Below are 18,557 nucleotides of genomic sequence, written 5' to 3'. Positions count from 1 at the left end.
AAAGAAGTCAAAAAATAAAAAATAGGATTCCGAATTCAGTGACCATGGATTCGTACAGCATTCCATCGACTATAAAACGATATGACTAATCGATCCTGTTCTTACAAGGTAATGCACAACTCATTTTCACAATTTGCTCTTTGTAACAGTGTGCGTTTTATAAGCGTTCATACTTCAGTTCATGTTTATCCTCCGAAAGCATTCAAACAATAAACCTAACAAAACAATGTTTTTGTTTAATAAATTGCGCCGTGTATTATTTACCTTGGGAACTCTGTGAAGTACTCGGAGGAAGATCGTCTAACTTTCTTTTACTCATGATATCTGGTGTCCGGTCTACAAAAATGCATGTGCGTGTAATCATTAAAGATAAAATAAAACTTTTTTTTATATATATGGTATGTTTTAAAGTTTAATTATTGGTAATATTTGAATTTTGCCACTTCGTAAAAATAACTAATTTACAATCTATGTGCATAAAACAATTACTCTCTTCCTAAATCAAAATTAATGTTTTATTAGTGTTGATGATTATGAGTTTTCTAAATGTAGTTCAACACGAATTAACCATCAAGTTACTATTATCTAAAATGCTTAACACATTTCGACCGCCTAATTGTATACATGTATTCAGCCTGTTCGCTGTCTTCCGAGCGACTTAAGTCTTGAAAAAAAGCCGTGCTATTGATAGAGCGGGTTCAAATGCTGCAAAATTAACTGTAGTGGCAATAGTTGTATAGTGGTACCTTGGTAAAAAAATATTTATACCAAATCGATCAACAAACGAATATGAAGAGTGAATAAAACTTCGGTGGTACTAACATGTCTCTTAGACTGGGTTATGCAATAGGAAAGCAAAAAACTAAAGTTGCGGTCAGTGTAAACTTTGGAAACCTAGATCTTTGAAATTGCCGGCGAAAACGGTGGCAACAATCAGTCGCAAGTGAAGATATTTTACATCATTACAATTAAATCAAAACTTAAAACATTTTAAACACTGTTAGTCGTTTTAAATGCGAACAAATACAGTACTTTCTCTGTTTACAAGATCTATCGGCTATAGAATGTATTATAAAATAGCCCGGTTCCATTACTGGGATCAAGGCGTTGATGATAACTTTGAGTAAATGAAATTTGGGTTACATGCATGTCAATAGCATGAAGGAGTAATCATTTATCGCACTTTCATATAATTTAAAAAACGTCAGCGTTCAAAAAAAAGTAGAAAAGAAAAAAAAGAAGCCTATACTGGTAAAGTATGAGTGCGCATGTCTGATAGGAATCTGGTCAAGACGATCTTAACTGCCGACGGCCTACCTCAATGACGTCCACTCATTTTCATGCTTGACGAATGACAGCCAAGATCATGACGGTTTAAATTACGATTATCATTATATTAATTAGTATTGTGATTCCAAACACGCACATTGATATTTGTATTTGCTTCAAAAATTAGCGACTATGCGGTCATAGATTTAAACCGTCCTTACCGCATTCGTTAGAACATTATGATGCAGAAATGGACCAATTAGATGCCTGCAACGCAGAAAAATTCGAGAGGCGTTAACAAACATTAATGAATTTGTCCTCAATATCAAACGGTCTTGTAAATGTGAGGGACAGGCGGAACTGTACAATATTTAACAGGACATCTCCTTCGGTCCTGTCATATTTGACAGAGACATACCAACCTTGTATTATCGGAAATTCAGAATATAACATTTCAGTATTGTCCATCAAAAACAAAAAAGGTAAATAAAAAAATATCAATCATTCTATGATGATACCTGCGCCATTTGATGTGGAATCGTCTGACGGTTTTCTTGACGGGTGTTTGGAATGACCAGGTTTACTTTTAGGCCTATTCACATCAGCTACCATTTTCCTAAAAGGATTATATTCCTCGCCAGGTTGGACATTATCATCAGAATCATCTGAAGAAGAGCTCTCTGTTTCGTCCTTTTTGTACTTCGCCGATCGCGTCTCTTTAGCATTTGTATCTTTAGTTGACTCTACCAACCTTTTGAAATGATCATCTTGAGTGCTGGCATCAGCATTATCACTTAAACTACCCTGTGAGGAGTCGTCGGAAAATGATTCTTCATTCTCATAAACAGATTGTGTTTGCCCATGCTCATCGCTTCCCTTATCTTGGGCATTTCTTTTCATTCCAGCTTGCAGCCTCGTAAACGGATCGTCGGGGGATGGTACAGTTTTGTCATTTGATTGATATTTAAGCGATCCCGAAGACACGCTTGATTTTGGTGTATGCCTATTAAAGGTTTGCTTTTTGTCATCTTCTTCAGAATCATCTGCTGCAATACAAAATGGATAACATAAGCAATATAAAATACGTAAATGTAATTGTTATATATTACAATCCCTGCCATTTGCGATATTTGGAGATTTCTCTTCAAATTTATTAAATATATATGATTTATATAAAGTGCATTATCAATATAATTATCGCAAAAACAGTCGGAAAAGGATTTTTCATTAGCACAACATAATTTAGATTTACCGAGCTCATCATTTTTCTTATCTTGGGCGTTACCTTTCATTCCAGCTTGCAGCCTCGTGAACGGATCGTCGGGGGATGGTACAGTGTTGTCCTTTGATTGATATTTACGCGATCCCGATGACACGCTTGATGTTGGTGTATTCCTTGTTACGGTTTGATTTTCGTCATCTTTTTCAGAATCATCTGCTGAAATACAAAATTGATAACATTAGCAATAAAAAAACGTTAAATGTAATTGTTATCTTTTACAATGGCTATCATTTGTGACATTTGCAGATTACCCTTCAAATTTATTAAATATATATGATTTATATAAAGTGTATTATCACTTTAACTATCCAAAGAGTAGTCAGTACAGGAGTCTTCATTATCATAACGGAATTTCGATTTACCGAGCTTATATTTTTACTTATGTTGGGCGTTACCTTTCATTCCAGCTTGCAGCCTCGTGAACGGATCGTCGGGGGATGGTACAGTTTTTTTCTTTGATTGATATTTACGCGATCCCGAAGACACGCGTGATTTCGGTGTATGCCTAGAAACGGTTTGATTTTCGTCATCTTCTTCAGAATCATCTGCTGAAATACAAAATGGATAGCACCAGTAATATAAAATACGTTTAAAGTAATTGTTATATATTACAATGCCTATCATAATTATGCGACATTTGCAGATTACCCTTCAAATTTATTAAATATATATGATTTATACAAAGGAGTCTTCATTATTATGACAGAATTTCGATTTACCGAGCTTATCTTTTTACTAATCTTGGGCGTTACCTTTTATTTCAGCTTGCAGCGTCGTGAACGGATCGTCGGGGGATGGTACAGTTTTGTCCTTCGACAGATTTGAACGCGATCCTGAAGAAACGCTTGATTTTGATGTATGCCTAGTAACGGTTTGCTTTTTGTCATCTTCTTCAGAGTTATCTGTTTAAACACAAAATGGATAACATCAGTCATATAAAATACGTTTGATGTAATTGTTATATACTACGATGCCTGCAATTGGCGAAATAGGCAAATTCCTCTTCATATATATTATTTGTATCAAGTACATTATCACTAAAATCAAGAGTAGTCAGAAAAGGAGTGTTCATTAATATAACAGAATTTCGATTTACCAAGCTTATCTTATCCCTTATCTTGGGTGTTACCTTTCATTCCAGCTTGCAGCCTCTTGAAAGGATCGTCGGGGGATGGTTCAGTTTTGTCCTTTGACGGATATGAACGCGATCCCGAAGAAACGCTTGATTTTGGTGTTTGATTTTCTTCATCTTCTTCAGAATCATCTGTTGAAAGAAACAATCGATAAGACCCGCAATGTATAACACGTTTCTTGTAAGTTTAATTCATAACAATGCTTGTCATTTACATCATAGGAAAATTGCTCTAATAGCGTGTTAAATAAATATTATTTGTTTTAAACCAAGCACATCAAAAATCAGAACTGAAATGGCCTAATTTCAAATTATGCAAAAACAATCATTTTGCATATGGTTACAAAAAGTTTCATACAGATTGAACCAGTGATGTCAACATACAACTTTTTCTGTTATAAACAGTTGTCCAAATGAAAAGATTAGAAACAGAAAATTATGTTTTCGATTTAAATATAACATATATCAAAACGCTACACCAGTTGGTCATTCGATTTAAATTAAAGCGAGTATGTATGATCTTATATGATTTTGTCTCAAAACGTATGTTCATGAATGCAAAACTAGAATTAATTTCAGAAGACAATTTACGAAAAAAATCTAAGCGTAACTAGATTTGTTTAAAACTGCAAATAATGCCTACTGTACATGTCCCCACATAGTCATGTTGGTAAATCCCAATCATTCTGTGAAGAGTCGTGAACATTTTTCGATTTGCAACACATGTACGCATTAAAGTGTCGGTATCGGTGTAAACGTGTTTTTCCTTAATTTCGTTGAAGTAAAAAAAAATTTGACTGATTGTACAAATAAAAAGTGTTTAATAATTTTAAGTAACAGCCGTCGTTCATATTAAAAAGTTAGTTTAAGATATCGAGAATAAACTGTTCACATATAAATCGTATATACTCGCTTCAAGTGTACCGCTTCGTATATATATTATACTAGTCATATATTTAGTAATAAACTTGTTTTTCTTAGAAAAGTTTGGATATTTAGTGTAAATGCGAGATAACTGGAATTGAATCAACGTAAATATGCCAGATTACGTTACCCAAACTATACGCTACCGCATGACGCGACGTAATAAATATTCTTTCCATACCTATTTAAAATCATTCACACTTATTCGACAACTTGACTAAGTATCGCATTACCTGATGAAGATCTTTGAGACGAGAGATTGTTCTTTAGTCCATCTTTTTCTGGGCGTTCTCCCAAGGTTGTTTGCTGGAATATGGCCATGAAATCATCGGCTGATTTTTTCTCGGGTTCACCTTTATTTCTTATTTTACCAGTCACACGTGTAGTGCTTGACGTCTTCTTTCTTGTCCCGTATTCGTCATCAAGCCTTTCGCCTTCGGAGTGTTCCCTGTTTTTGGAGGACTTTTTAGTAGAAGGGTTATCCTTAATTTGTGCCGTTTCTTTACGAACTTGTGCTTGATTGCTCGAAGCAGCTGGTTTACGGAATATATCTCGTAAGTTGGGTTTTGTTTCTGCAATAAATAACGAAACAATTCTTCATCATCACCATTATAGCTATCATCACCATCATCATTATCATCATCATCATCATCATCATCATCATCATCATCATCATCATCATCATCATCATCATCATCATCATCCTAATCATCATCCTCATCCTCATCATCCTTATCATCATCATCATCGTCAACATCATCATCATCATCATCATCATCATCATCATCATCATCATCATCATCATCATCATCATCATCATCATCATCATCATCATGATCACATTATCATCACCATTATCATCATCGTCATCATCATCATCGTCGTCGTCATAGTCATCACCATCGTTGTCGTTATCATGATGATCATGATGATCATCATCAACACCACCACCATCACAATTACTAAAATAATTATTATCACAGTCATCATCATCGTCATAGTCGTCCTCATCCTCCTCATCATAATCAATAACATCAATATCATCATCATCACCGTCGTCGTCGTCCTCCTCCTCCTTCACATCATCATCTACGTTATAGTCATCATCACCATCGTTATAGTCATCATCATGATCATCATAATCACCATGGTCATCATCATTATCATCGTCACCAACAGCAATTTTATCATTATCAGTTGCGCCATCATAATTCTCACCACCACCATTAACTCAATTTGCAGCAACACTACCACAATGATCGGGACCTTTCTAAACCAGCATACATAAACAGAGTGTATTCATTTAAATCATAGATCTACCGAACGATTAAGGGAGAACATCTAATAGATTTTATACAAATAACTTTACTGTAAAAAATAACATACTTGTTATCATATAATAAATTAAAAATATTTTACCCTCCTCTTCCTCACTGCTAGACGTATTTCTGTTGTATCCTGACAAAGTGAAATATTGTATTATATCAGCAGTTTAGTCATGTGTAAAAGCTGTACTATTTATTGGCAAAATTGGAAATACAAATATATGAACCATCGTTTGAAAGAGAGATGCATACGAGATAATGCAGTACGTATTGTTATCCCTTATATAAAGTATCTCAAACGCATTGCTATGATTGGCGTCGCACTAAAGAACGGCGAATAGTATGTACGTTTTTTTCGCTTATGGGAGGAGAAGTTATTTTACGGATCAATTTATATATTTTTGTTGTCAGAATATCTTGCATAGTAGTGATTTTTTGTGTAAATTAGTACTGCATTTGTGCCTTTTACATTTACTTCAACATTTATTGCCAATAATGCAAAGCTAATTTTTTCATTAAAAACTGATCACAGGGGCTGGGCAATAATAAAAGATCACAGAGACTGGGTAAATACGCGAACCGCTGAAACTGTCTGGTTTTGTATAAAAACAAAACTTCTTTGTTCCACTATCCTAGCAACCACCTAATTACTAATAAGGCGCTATAGAGCGCGAAGCGGGACACGTATAATTAATTGTAATAATGAGTCTTGATAAAGGAAGCAGCCGTTTATCAATGAGGAGCACCATCACAGCACCCCAGTCTCATTACTTTCAAGTCCCCCTACAGGTTTTTTTTTAAGAACCACATATAGAAGGCCGCAGGCCTGACCCGTATCTTGCCAGTGGTATGGATGCTTTGGTATGAACCTTTAACCCCGCTCACTACCCAGCGTTTAAACTACCGGGTTTACATTTAAACCGACTATTAATAGCTTATTATTATCTTAGTTAGAAGGTGATTTTTCAAGCGGTTCCGTAGTGTAGTGGTTACACGCTCGCTTCACATTTGCTGTTCGAGTTTTGTAACGCGTATTTTTTCAGTTTTACAAGACGACAGCGATTACACGGTTTATTGCTTTATTGATAACTGTTACACTACAGTCACTTATAAAATTCTTAGTTAGAAGGTGATTTTTCAAGCGGTTCCGTGGTGTAGTGGTTACAAGCTCAGCTTCACATGTGAGAGGCCCAAGGTTCGAGCCCCAGTAGAATCAAATTATTTTATTTGTGTTATATGTTAACTTTTTTGTTTTGATGTAGACATTTTAGTTTAAATAAATATGCTGTTTTATTGTAACCATTTTTTTTGTTTTTAGAATGCCCATGACATATATGTGTGAGAGGGTGTGTGTGTGGGGGGGGATCGTAAACACATTAACACTTTTACAGTGTTTTGATATCAATGAGTACTCAACCCCAATCGTAAATGAGCAACGTAAGAATAAGTTCAGAATCATCCTCCCCTTGAAGTTGAGAAAAATATGAAATTACGCTTACAAGATGAAGCAGATTTTTTAAATCCTACAAAGTTCTGTTCCATTTATGAAAACTGCACACGGATGCCAGTAAAAAAATGGAAACCAATGTAAATAAAATGAACTATGAAATATATAGGGGTTACAACACAAAATCATAGATAATGGTTATTTGAGGGTTATAACAAAACATCATAGATAATGGTTATTTGGGGGTTATAACACGAAATCATAGATAATGGTTATACCAGTATCTTTTTCTATTTTGTTTAAAATAATCGGCCAATATATAAATATTTACAGTAGAAAAAAAATTGTTCCATGTAACTTCAGTGCGTGCCTTTTAAACTGAAATTCCCGACGCCCTTTGAGTATCTTGTTTTCACTTTTGGTACAAACAGTATTTATTCTTAAGATAATTTTAATTGGCGTCGCACTGAAGTGCGGCGACTAGTATGTTATACATTTTTTCGCTTCTGGGAGGAGAAGTAATTTTATGGATCATTGTATATATTTTTGTTGTCAGAATATCTTGCATAGTGGTGATTTTTGTTTAAATTAGTGTAAATAAGTACTACATTTGTGCCTTTTATATTCACAACAACATTTATTGCCAATAATGCAAAGCTAATTTTTTTAATTAATAACTGATCACAGGGACTGGGAAATAATAAAGGATGACAGGGACTGGGCAAATACGCGAACCGGTGAAACTGTCTGGTTTTGTATAAAAACAAAACATTATCAAAATATATTTATTTTGTGGTTTTTCTAACAATAGCGCAGACTTCTGCTGTTCCGAGTTTTGGTTAACGCGTATTTTTTCAGTTTTACAAGACGACAGCGATTACACGGTTTATTGCTTTATTGATAACCGTTATACTACAGTCACTTATAAAAATCTTAGTTAGAAGGTGATTTTTCAAGCGGTTCCGTGGTGTAGTGGTTACAAGCTCGCTTCACATGTGAGAGTTGAAAGGTTCGAGCCCCAGTAAAATCAAATTATTTTATTTGTGTTCTATGTTAACTTTTTGTTTTGATGTAGACATTTTAGTTTAGATAAATATACTGTTTTATTGTAACCATTTTTTGTTTTTATTATGCCCACGAAATATATGTGTGAAAGGATGGGGAGGTGGGGTCGTAAACACATTCAAACTTTTACAGTGTGTTCATATCAATGAGTACTCAACCCGTATCGTAAATGAGCAACGTAAGAATAAGTTCAGAATCATCTCCCCTTGAAGTTGAGAAAAATATTAAATTACGCTTACAAGATGAAGCAGATTTTTTAAATCCTACACAGTTCTGTTCCATTTATGAAAACTGCACACGGATGCCAGTAAAAAAATGGAAACTAATGTCAATAAAATGAACTATGAAATATTCGGGGGTTACAACACAAAATCATAGATAATGGTTATTTGGGAGTTATAACACAACATCATAGAGAATGGTTATTTGGGGGTTATAACAGAAAATCATAGATAATGGTTATACCAGTATCTTTTTCTATTTTGTTAAAAAAAATCGGCCAATATATTAATATTTACAGTAGAAAAAAATCGTTCCATGTAACTTCATTGAGTGCCTTTTACACTGAAATTCCCGTCGCCTTTTGATACTTTGCATCAATACTTATCTTGTACATTTTACTGAAACAAATAACAAAATACTTGCACAAGGGGACATTAAATGAAATGACAAAACGTTACAACATCTTAAAATACCTTAACGTGATATACAATTATATAACAAACTGATATAACACACACATACAATGCAATTATATTTTAAAATAGATAATTCTTACCAGCCATCATCTCGCGTTTTAGAGCCTCATCAATAACATGTTTCGGTGGTTTGTATATATCTGAAAAATGAAGAATTCAACCAATTAATTAGTTGTGGAACCAACAATCATCATCATCATCGTCATCATCATCATCATCGTCATCATCATCATCATCATCATCATCATCATCATCATCAACGTCGTCGTCGTCATCATCATTATAATCATCATCATCGTCATCATAATCATCATCATCATCATCATCATCATAATCACCACCATCATCATCATCATCATCATCATCATCATCATCATCATCATCATCATCATCATCATCATCATCATCATCATCATCATCATCATCATCATCATCATCATCATCATCAACATCATCATCATCTTCATTTTCATCATCGTCATCATCGTCATCATTATCATTACCATCACCACCATAATCACCACCATCATCATCATCATCATCATCATACTCATCTCTACCACCCCAATAGCATCATACCATTACATTATCCTCGTTATTTCAATACTGCCACCGCGATCAGCTTAATTGTGAAAATGATCACTTTCTTCATTCACCTTGATCACCATCGACATTATCATCGTTATTGTGGAAATAATATAAAGAATAAGTTCAAACAAACAACAAAAAGGAGATACATTTTTTTTATTTAGCCATTATACGTCTTACCCCTCAAAGCGATCAAAAATTACTCTTAAATTAAGATAACTTGCACAAATCCCCAGTTTCATTTACTTTCACATGGCTGGAAATAGATTAAACAAATAAGACCTGCTAATTAAGTAACCTGTTCCGTTCCAAAACATAAGAGTTTCGCAAATAATGGAAAAATGGCTAGCTGGATACAACGTCGAATCAAAGTACTGAAAGTACTGGTTTGACGATGCTTTTGAAGAGGATGGATATATAGAGGATATTTGTTGGATCGATTTTCCCAGAAAAACTGCGAAAAATATCGATATTTTCACTGTTATTTTTCACTGTTTAAAACAGTAAAATACCAGTTTATTTCACTGTTATTTCTGTATAAATCACCGGAAAGCATAAAATAAATAAGCATCCATTTAAGTTAATCTACATCACCGCAATTGTGTAATTTGTATTGCTTGTCTTTTATCCACAGGTCAATAGTTAATGGTTGTGGTGCGATCGTTTTCGTTCTTGGACACTGCACTCCCTCCAATGAAATTTATTTACCTAAATATCTCATATTTGAACTTACAATTCTTTTGGGAGTTATGGTCCAGACAACTGGATAAAACAGCAACACTATGCTTACCCATTATTTTTCGAGGAACATAATTGAGAATTCCTGTGCTAGCCCCTAATCACAGTATGTTGGGGTATAATAATAGTCAAATTTTGTTTATCTTCTCAAAAGATTGTCGTAGATTATAAGTTGAGGAATATATCATCCAAGACTACAACTTTTAGAAAGCCATTTTTTTTTCATTTATTTTTATTGATAAACAAGGTTTTGTAACAATCTATACTATACATAGATAGCTTTAACAGCACAATGTGGCTCATCTGAAACTGATTGTTTCCTAGTGGTGTTTACTAATTTTCCATGAAGATCTAAAAAAAAGGCATTGTGAGTATGAACAAACTATTTGCGTCGATCCGATCTAGTTGAGCCTTGTACCGAATATCTTCTTTTATTTATTTGAACATTTTGATCAACTGCCATGAAGATCAGGTAAAAAATGTAAGTGTTAACATAGATTTTAATGATTTAAGTTATTGATCAAATGCTTGGAAGCACATGATCCACTTTGGAACGTGACCTGTTAATCACAGAGACTAGACATTGTGACCATAATGTTGAATATGCTACTTTCAAGGTTGACTTTGAAATCATTTAAAATAATGTTCTAACCAATTTACAAGTGGGTCAGAGAGAGAATGTGGCCACTAAAGTATTAACAAACCTTTTCTTATATTTGACCTAGTGCCCTTATTTTTGATAGAATATGAAACCCAAAATGACATAGAGGTGACTAGTTTCATTAGAATCTGGCAAAGAGGTGACACCCAAATTTAAACATTGTAAAATGATATCTTATGTGTTCACAATAAACTTTGGATAGACTACAACAGACAAAGAGTGATAACAAAAGCTCACCTTGTTACATCATAACAAGTGAGCAAAATAACAAAAACTATGACATCATATAATTGCTCAGTTACTTCCAATATCAATAAAATGTTACTTTTGAAACAAATACAATACCTTCCCTTTCTTACTAACTTGACCTTTGACCTAGTGACCTGAAAATCATTAGGGGTCATCTGCGAATCATGATCAATGTACCTATGACGTTTCATGATCCTAGGCATAAGCGTTCTTGAGTTATCATCCGAAAACCATTTAACTATTTCGGGTCACCGTGACCTTGACCTTTGACCTAGGGACCTCAAAAGGGGTCATCTGCGAGTCATGATCAATGTATCTATAAAGTTTCATGATCCTAGGCATAAGCGTTCTTGAGTTATCATCCGGAAACCATTTTACTATTTCGGGTCACTGTGACTTTGACCTTGACCTAGTGACCTGAAAATCAATAGGGTTCATCTGCGTGTCATGATCAATGAGCCTATGAAGTTTCATGATCATAGGCATAAGCGTTCTTCAGTTATCATCCGGAAACCGTTTTACTATTTCGGGTCACCGTGACCTTGACCTTTGACCTAGGGACCTTAAAATCAATATGGGTCATCTGCGAGTCATGATCAATGTACCTATGAAGTTTCATGATCCTAGGCATAAGCATTCTTTAGTTATCATCCGGAAACCGTTTTACTATTTCGGGTCACCGTGACCTTGACCGGAAACCATCTGGTGGACGGACATACGGAACGACATGTGCAAAACAATATACCCTCTCTTCTTCGAAGGGGGGCATAATAATACAGTAGCATGAACCAACAAGGGTGGCAACTTGTTATGTCACAATTTGGCAATGCAAGAAAGTGGTACTTAATTATCTCGCTAAACATGGGTCTAAATTACGCTTAAAAGCTATTTTCTGATTGGATGAAACAGTCCGAAATCATCAAATAAATAAAGTCGAGATATTCATCTTGCGTAACATGCAATGCCATGCCGCATGCAAGCTATTTATAAAGTAAATATCGTAAATCAAAAAGTTTGTTATGTTTTTTTCGCGGTCATAGACAGTGTTCCTGGCTGAAAACGATGCAATATTACTGTTAAATCATTCATTCATAAGTTTTTACAAGAAAGAGGTAGAATATTAGTGTAAAACATATTTTTTTTTAATTTAAACTTGTGTCTGCTATAATTTAACTAGTGGTTACGGAAATTACCGATTGTACAGATGTAACGACAAACATATTCAACAAGAAAGAATAGCTTGCATATCTCAAGTTTATCAGCCTTGAAATTACCTATTAATCAAATGAGACCCGAAATTATTAAAATATGAACCAGTAATGTTCATTAACACCAAAATCTTTAGGGACAACCATCATATTTTTGAAAACCGTGACGTGTTGTTTTTCGGAAACTGACGATCGATAATTTCCATAACTATATGGAAAATTTCCTCACTGACAAGTTTCGTTTCTAATGTTTTTCTCAAAATTCTACCAAAAAATTTTTTATACAATTACAAATGAATGACAAGTAATAATTCCTTGATTTTTGGGAGGGACACTGTCTATAAATGCTTATAAAAACGCATTAAGGCTAAACTGAAAGTTGTATCGGATTCGCAAATTTTCGTTTTAGTTATGTTATTTTTAGGAAACAGTATTACTGAACATTTACCATGGTCTAATATAGCCTATTATATGCATATTTTAACGATCTAAAAATTATAAAACGTTTCAACGCGAAACGATTGAATAATTTAGAGAGTTATGTTGTTGTTGCTTAATGTGTGAAACTACGAAGATTGCTTATATTAGGTATAAAATACGTCAACCATTTATACTTGGCAGAATCAGAGGATTTTCTGCCTATTTTGGGAAAAGGGGTCTGACCAAATTGGGAATTTTTTATCGACAAAATTTGCCATTTTGGGAATTTTTGCTTCGATGAAACGGCTCATTTGGGAAAAAATTGTGAATTTATCATGCTTAAATAATTCAGTGGTTTAACAAATAAATTAGTTTTTATTTGTTATTTTGTCTTCTTTATATAAACAGATGCAATATTGAGCATGTTCAACGTTTATTCAAGTACTGCAGTTTTGTTTTTCAGTTACAGTTACACTCTGAGATAAGAACTGTACAGTCAAAACCTTATAGCAGACATTTTTAACCAAAACAAACACTGGTTAGTTTTTTTTGGAAATTGGGATTTTTTTTATCATTTCGGTTTGGGATCGGGTCCGTTTGCTTTGGGAGTGCTGAAAACCCCTGAGAATAGTCGAGCAGGCTAATGCGTTTTTACTCCAGGACTAAGGGGGTCACTGGTTCGAGCCCTGCTGCGGACTACTTTTTTTTTAAGAATTTTATTCTGGATTTTTAACTGGAGCTTTTAAGATCCAATGTTTACATTTATCAATATAAAGCATTTAATGACTAACTTCAAAACATGTCAAAATGTGTAAAAAGGCCCCTTTAACATAAAATCTACTCCTATAAATATGAGGTCAATATACATGGACTAAACGATAAATTACGTCTAATTATTTGGACTATAATGATATCAACTACTTAAATAGAAAGATGAAAGAATTCATACAAACCAGTAATTTAAGTAAAGAGTTTGTAATCAATGTTGTATTTCAGGACAGCTTGATGATATGCAAATCCCATATGACATGTTGATATCGGGTATCATAGCCATTCAATAAGTCGCAAAATGCTCGAACAAAATTTATAAAGCAAAATGTGACTTAAATTGATAACTAAAATACCAGTATCATCAGTATGCCAGTTTTGCCTTGTCAAGCTGTCGAGATCCAGAAAGTGCTTCATTCACATTGAATATCCTTCGAATTATATTTATTGTTGCATTACTAAAGAGCGAAACAAGCCGATTTAAAGGGGCCTTTTCACAGATTTTGGCATTTTTTAACTTATTCATTAAATGCTTTATGTTGATAAATGTAAACATTGGATCGTAAAAGCTCCAGTAAAAAATCAAGAATAAAAAAAAAAATAAAAAAAGGAAAAGAACATTGGCCGGAGCAGGTTTCGAACCAGTGACCCCTGGAGTCCTGCCAAAGTCATGAAGTAAAAACGCTTTAGCCTACTGAGCTATTCCGCCGAATACACATACACGACGTATTTTATACCTTATATAAGCAATCTTCGTAGTTTCACAAAATTTAACGACAAAAACAGAACTCTCCAAATTATTCAATCGTTTCGCGTTGCAACGCTTTATAATTTTTAGGTTTTAAAATCGTCAAAAGATGCATATAATGGCTATATTAGACCATGGTATATGTTCAGTAATACTGTTTCCTCACAAATATCATAACTAAAACGAAAATTTGCCAATCTGAAACAACTTTTTTCAATTTTGTCAATTTACCAAAGCGTGAAAAGATCCCTTTAAGCTGTAAGAAAGTTTTGACACGAGTGTTATCAAGTCTCTCATGGGCGAAGCCATTGTTGTAGAAAGTGATCCATTCACATCGAATATATCCTTCGAATTCCATCCATTCTTGTCACTAGCGGAGATTTAGTGAATAAATAATTCATATATCATAAATGACAGCTTCTAAATAGCGAAACAAGCGAATTTATGCAGTAAGAAAGTTTTGACTCGACACTCTCATGGGGGCGGCCATTGTTGAATGTTGAAACACGAACGACAACTCTGCTAGGAGAATGTTATCAATGAAAATCAACGAGGTCGAGGTATTTCGATAAGAAAAATCGAGTTATCTCAATCGGACTGGCTCGGTCTTTAACATTGGTCGCCATTGTGAAGAATGTTTTGATGGTTATCATACCTTAGACGATGCTGTTCCAGCATCGTCAAAAAGGAAGATACAATGAATTGATTACTGCACTAAGAATGGCACCGCCTGTTCAAAGTTACGGCAGTTGAGTCCTTGCTAAATAATTTCACCTTTTATTCAAGTTATGTCTGATTTCCCGTTGATGTATCTGCATCGTTTAATTTATAATGCATGTGTATACTTATTATAAAAGCGACAGTTTTTATTTATTTTTGTTTGCCAAATTTGTCAATTTTTGAAACAAAGTTTTCAAAAGCTAGAACGTACAGGTTGGAACATAAAATACAGACTATGTAAATATTTTAGCAAGTAATATCTAAGTTGGCAGTAAGAACTTAAGTAATTCTAATGTATTGCAAGATTTCATGAGAAATAAACAAAGTAGATACATTCTAAAAGGACCAATGATTATATATATTTGTTCATTCACAATGAAGATTGATGCACGTAAAAATAAGATTTAGTATATAAGTTTATTCTTGAGATGCATTGAAGCATTAAGTATATTGGCAGTGTGTGTTTTATATAACGGCAGGAAGATTTGTCATTTCAACTGAGTGCGTTTAAACGATATTAAAGTGAAACAAAATATTGAATATTAAAATGCAGTAATATTAAGTATAATATTTCAAACGCGTTCAATGTCATTTACTTCATGTCAATTAGTTGAATAAAGACACAGATAAAACTAGCTGTCATAACATAGTTCAATAATTGCTTCTGCCTATACATAGCACAATTTACAATAAAGCTACGTCCGCGTAAAAATATATATTTGTTACGCTAGCATGGCGGTGAGAAACCCCTGTCTGTGTTTTAATCATAAATATAAATCAATAAGGAAACCCCGGACCAGGAAAACGAAACTCACATTTTTTCAGTACAACATTCCGGAAAAATCCTGTTTATACTTGCGTATGTAAACAGTGTTTACTTTCGACTTCAATTTGTTAAATGTACGAAATCAGCCAGATTTAGCCTCCAAAGCTGTACAATTAGATTAAAACAAACAAACCAACAGCATAATTAAGTTCAATCACAGTATGACTGTACATACACCAAGTTAGACATTCATAAATAGTTTAGCAATAAATATCTAGATGTTTATCAAAGTCCTACTTTCGATTTACAACCACAAAACATGTCAATAAATTATTTAGAATAAAACAATCGAAGAAATCAATTATAAATATAAAAATCACAATACATATAGTATAAAGTCATTCGGATAAACAACTAAATTCCGGTCGCATTTAAGAGTTAAACTAATATCTAGTCTCTTTATCGAAATCCTACTTTCGATTTTCCACCACCAAATATGTCAACGAATTATTGATTATATTAAAAAATACAAAACGACATCTCAATATAAAAATCATAATACATTAAGTATAAAGTCACATCCTATGGATAAACAACAAAATTCCGTTCGCATTTTAAACTAAAGTTTAAAAATAATATTCATCGAAATCCTACTTTCGATTTCTTATTTAGTCATTACAATGAATTATTTATCTCTGAGCAATTCCACAAGACAATCCAATATAAAACATTAAGTATAAACTAACCATTTGTATACCCAATTATATTCCGTTCGCCTTTAAAAGATATATGAATTAAATAAACACAAGTTGAAGTGTCATGGTGGAATACCACCTTATCAATCAGGAAGAAGCTTAATTTAGTGTGTGGTAATTACGTCCCCTGCCTTGATAAAACCGTAAAAGCGATTAATAAGGAAACTGAACAACGTTGGTTTTACCGACAACACACGCTTTACATTACAGTCTACAGCCAATAACAAATTGATTGGAATACCTTATTGAAACTATTCGGGCGTTTGTAATTGCAATATAACATTGAGCATCGTGGCTGCCCATAGGCAGTGAAACTTATACTTGCAAGATATAAACATTGAAACAATATAATTGGCTTTATGCGATTAGGCTAAGTAAGTAAGTAAGTAACACATTATTTCGTCACGGTCTCATGGAGCTCCTAAAAGTTGCGGGGCTCAGAGGTCTAGTCTGCCTAATGGGTAAGAAGGGACTATATAAGATATTTGAGTGTTGGTCTGTGAAAATGGGGCTTAAAGCATGTGCGCTAAGTGTCGTCCCAGATTAGCCTGTGCAGTCCGCAAATGCTTATCAGGGACAACACTTTCAGCTTAAACTTGATTTTTTGTAAGGAGGGACTTCATTGAAACTAAAAATACCATAAGAGCGAAAAGTGTCGTCCCTGATTAGCCTGTGTAGTCCGCACAGGCTAATCAGGAACGACACTTTCCGACTTAACTTGATTTTTGGTAAGGAGGGACATCCTTGAAACTAAAAATACCATAAGAACTGAAAGTTACGCACATGCATTAAGCCCAATTTTGTCAGCACACGGCTTATATCAATGGTCCAGCGTTTAAGCGCATTACAGTCGTTATAAAACATTCATCATTTTTGAGAAAACTATGTTGGTTAAATATTGAAAAAAAGTCAACATTGGTAATACCAATACCATACGATATATTTATAATCATTACGATATTGCATTCTGTGCACTCATTTATGTTAGATTAAATGAGTATTTTTGTTCAAGTTTTTTTTCCAAGTTTTTTATCGGAACATCGTCAAAAAGCCTTTGACCATTTACGTATTCAAATTATAGTCGAAATGCATCAGTACAATATAACCAAATACATAATTATACACATACATAAATATTTAAAGTGTTCAAAAATCATTTACAAAAGTAAATCTTTTAACAGTTATGTAGGAAGAAACAAGTAGTAAATATATGTTCAGAAACCTGATATACGCTTTGACGAAAATATGTTAAATTGTTTTCGATATTGACCATTAAACATGTAAATGTATACAGCTTGAAACAAGCCGTCGTTCCAACACTAGAATCGTTACCTCACTTTAATGCATTGCATTTCATCTCTCAAGGTATCAAGGTCAAATCGCGGTCAGTAACAAAAATTGTAATATAAACGCTATCGCGTTATGTGAACTTGAAGTTTATTTTGATCAGAAAGATATTAAAAACAGATATCCGGCGATAGTATTATGGTAGGTGAATCTCTTCAACAATTGAATGATAAGTGCCAATTTTGATTAATTTAATTAGAAGTATATCAACATATAGACCAATTTATAAAGCATGGGCGTGATGATTCACGATACTATTAATAGCCGTTGGAATGCAAAAAAACAGGGCATTTGGTTGAAATGGGAAGGTGTCCAACCAAGAAGCGTGTCTTGGACTGCCATGTGGAAAATGGACCATCATATAATTGGATTTTTTCTACGCCCTGTTTACGAAGTGGTGCCTACAAAAACCAACCTTCGGACCCGGAAACTCACCTGCAAGTTATG

At 33.9% G+C, this 18,557-nt stretch overlaps 1 protein-coding gene across 36 annotated transcripts in view; it reads right to left on the bottom strand.

Annotated features, from left to right (window-relative positions):
• The window catches only part of LOC127876067 (PHD finger protein rhinoceros-like), an 88,548-nt gene extending 71,649 nt beyond the window's left edge, over positions 1-16,899 (bottom strand). For 7 of the 36 annotated variants that reach the window (XM_052420939.1, XM_052420938.1, XM_052420935.1 and 4 more), the window contains exons 1-10: positions 14,754-14,906; positions 9,223-9,282; positions 6,027-6,065; positions 4,841-5,179; positions 3,681-3,815; positions 3,304-3,453; positions 2,947-3,099; positions 2,555-2,707; positions 1,788-2,315; positions 265-336 (exon numbers count right to left, since the gene is read on the bottom strand). In XM_052420939.1, the coding sequence (XP_052276899.1) occupies positions 265-336; positions 1,788-2,315; positions 2,555-2,707; positions 2,947-3,099; positions 3,304-3,453; positions 3,681-3,815; positions 4,841-5,179; positions 6,027-6,065; positions 9,223-9,282; positions 14,754-14,880 (1,756 nt within the window). In that variant the 5' untranslated portion in view covers positions 14,881-14,906. Of the gene's footprint in view, positions 1-264; positions 337-1,787; positions 2,316-2,554; positions 2,708-2,946; positions 3,100-3,303; positions 3,454-3,680; positions 3,816-4,840; positions 5,180-6,026; positions 6,066-9,222; positions 9,283-14,753; positions 14,913-16,754 lie in introns of those variants that run through there. The other 29 variants (XM_052420951.1, XM_052420949.1, XM_052420947.1 and 26 more) reach the window with 21 other exon arrangements.
• Positions 16,900-18,557: the final 1,658 nt, after the last annotated feature.

Source organism: Dreissena polymorpha, chromosome 4 (genome assembly GCF_020536995.1).
Source record: "Dreissena polymorpha isolate Duluth1 chromosome 4, UMN_Dpol_1.0, whole genome shotgun sequence".
Taxonomy (NCBI): Eukaryota; Metazoa; Mollusca; class Bivalvia; order Myida; family Dreissenidae; genus Dreissena; species Dreissena polymorpha.
The sequence above is the reverse complement of the archived record's forward strand: the minus strand, read 5'-3'. Positions and strand labels throughout refer to the sequence as shown.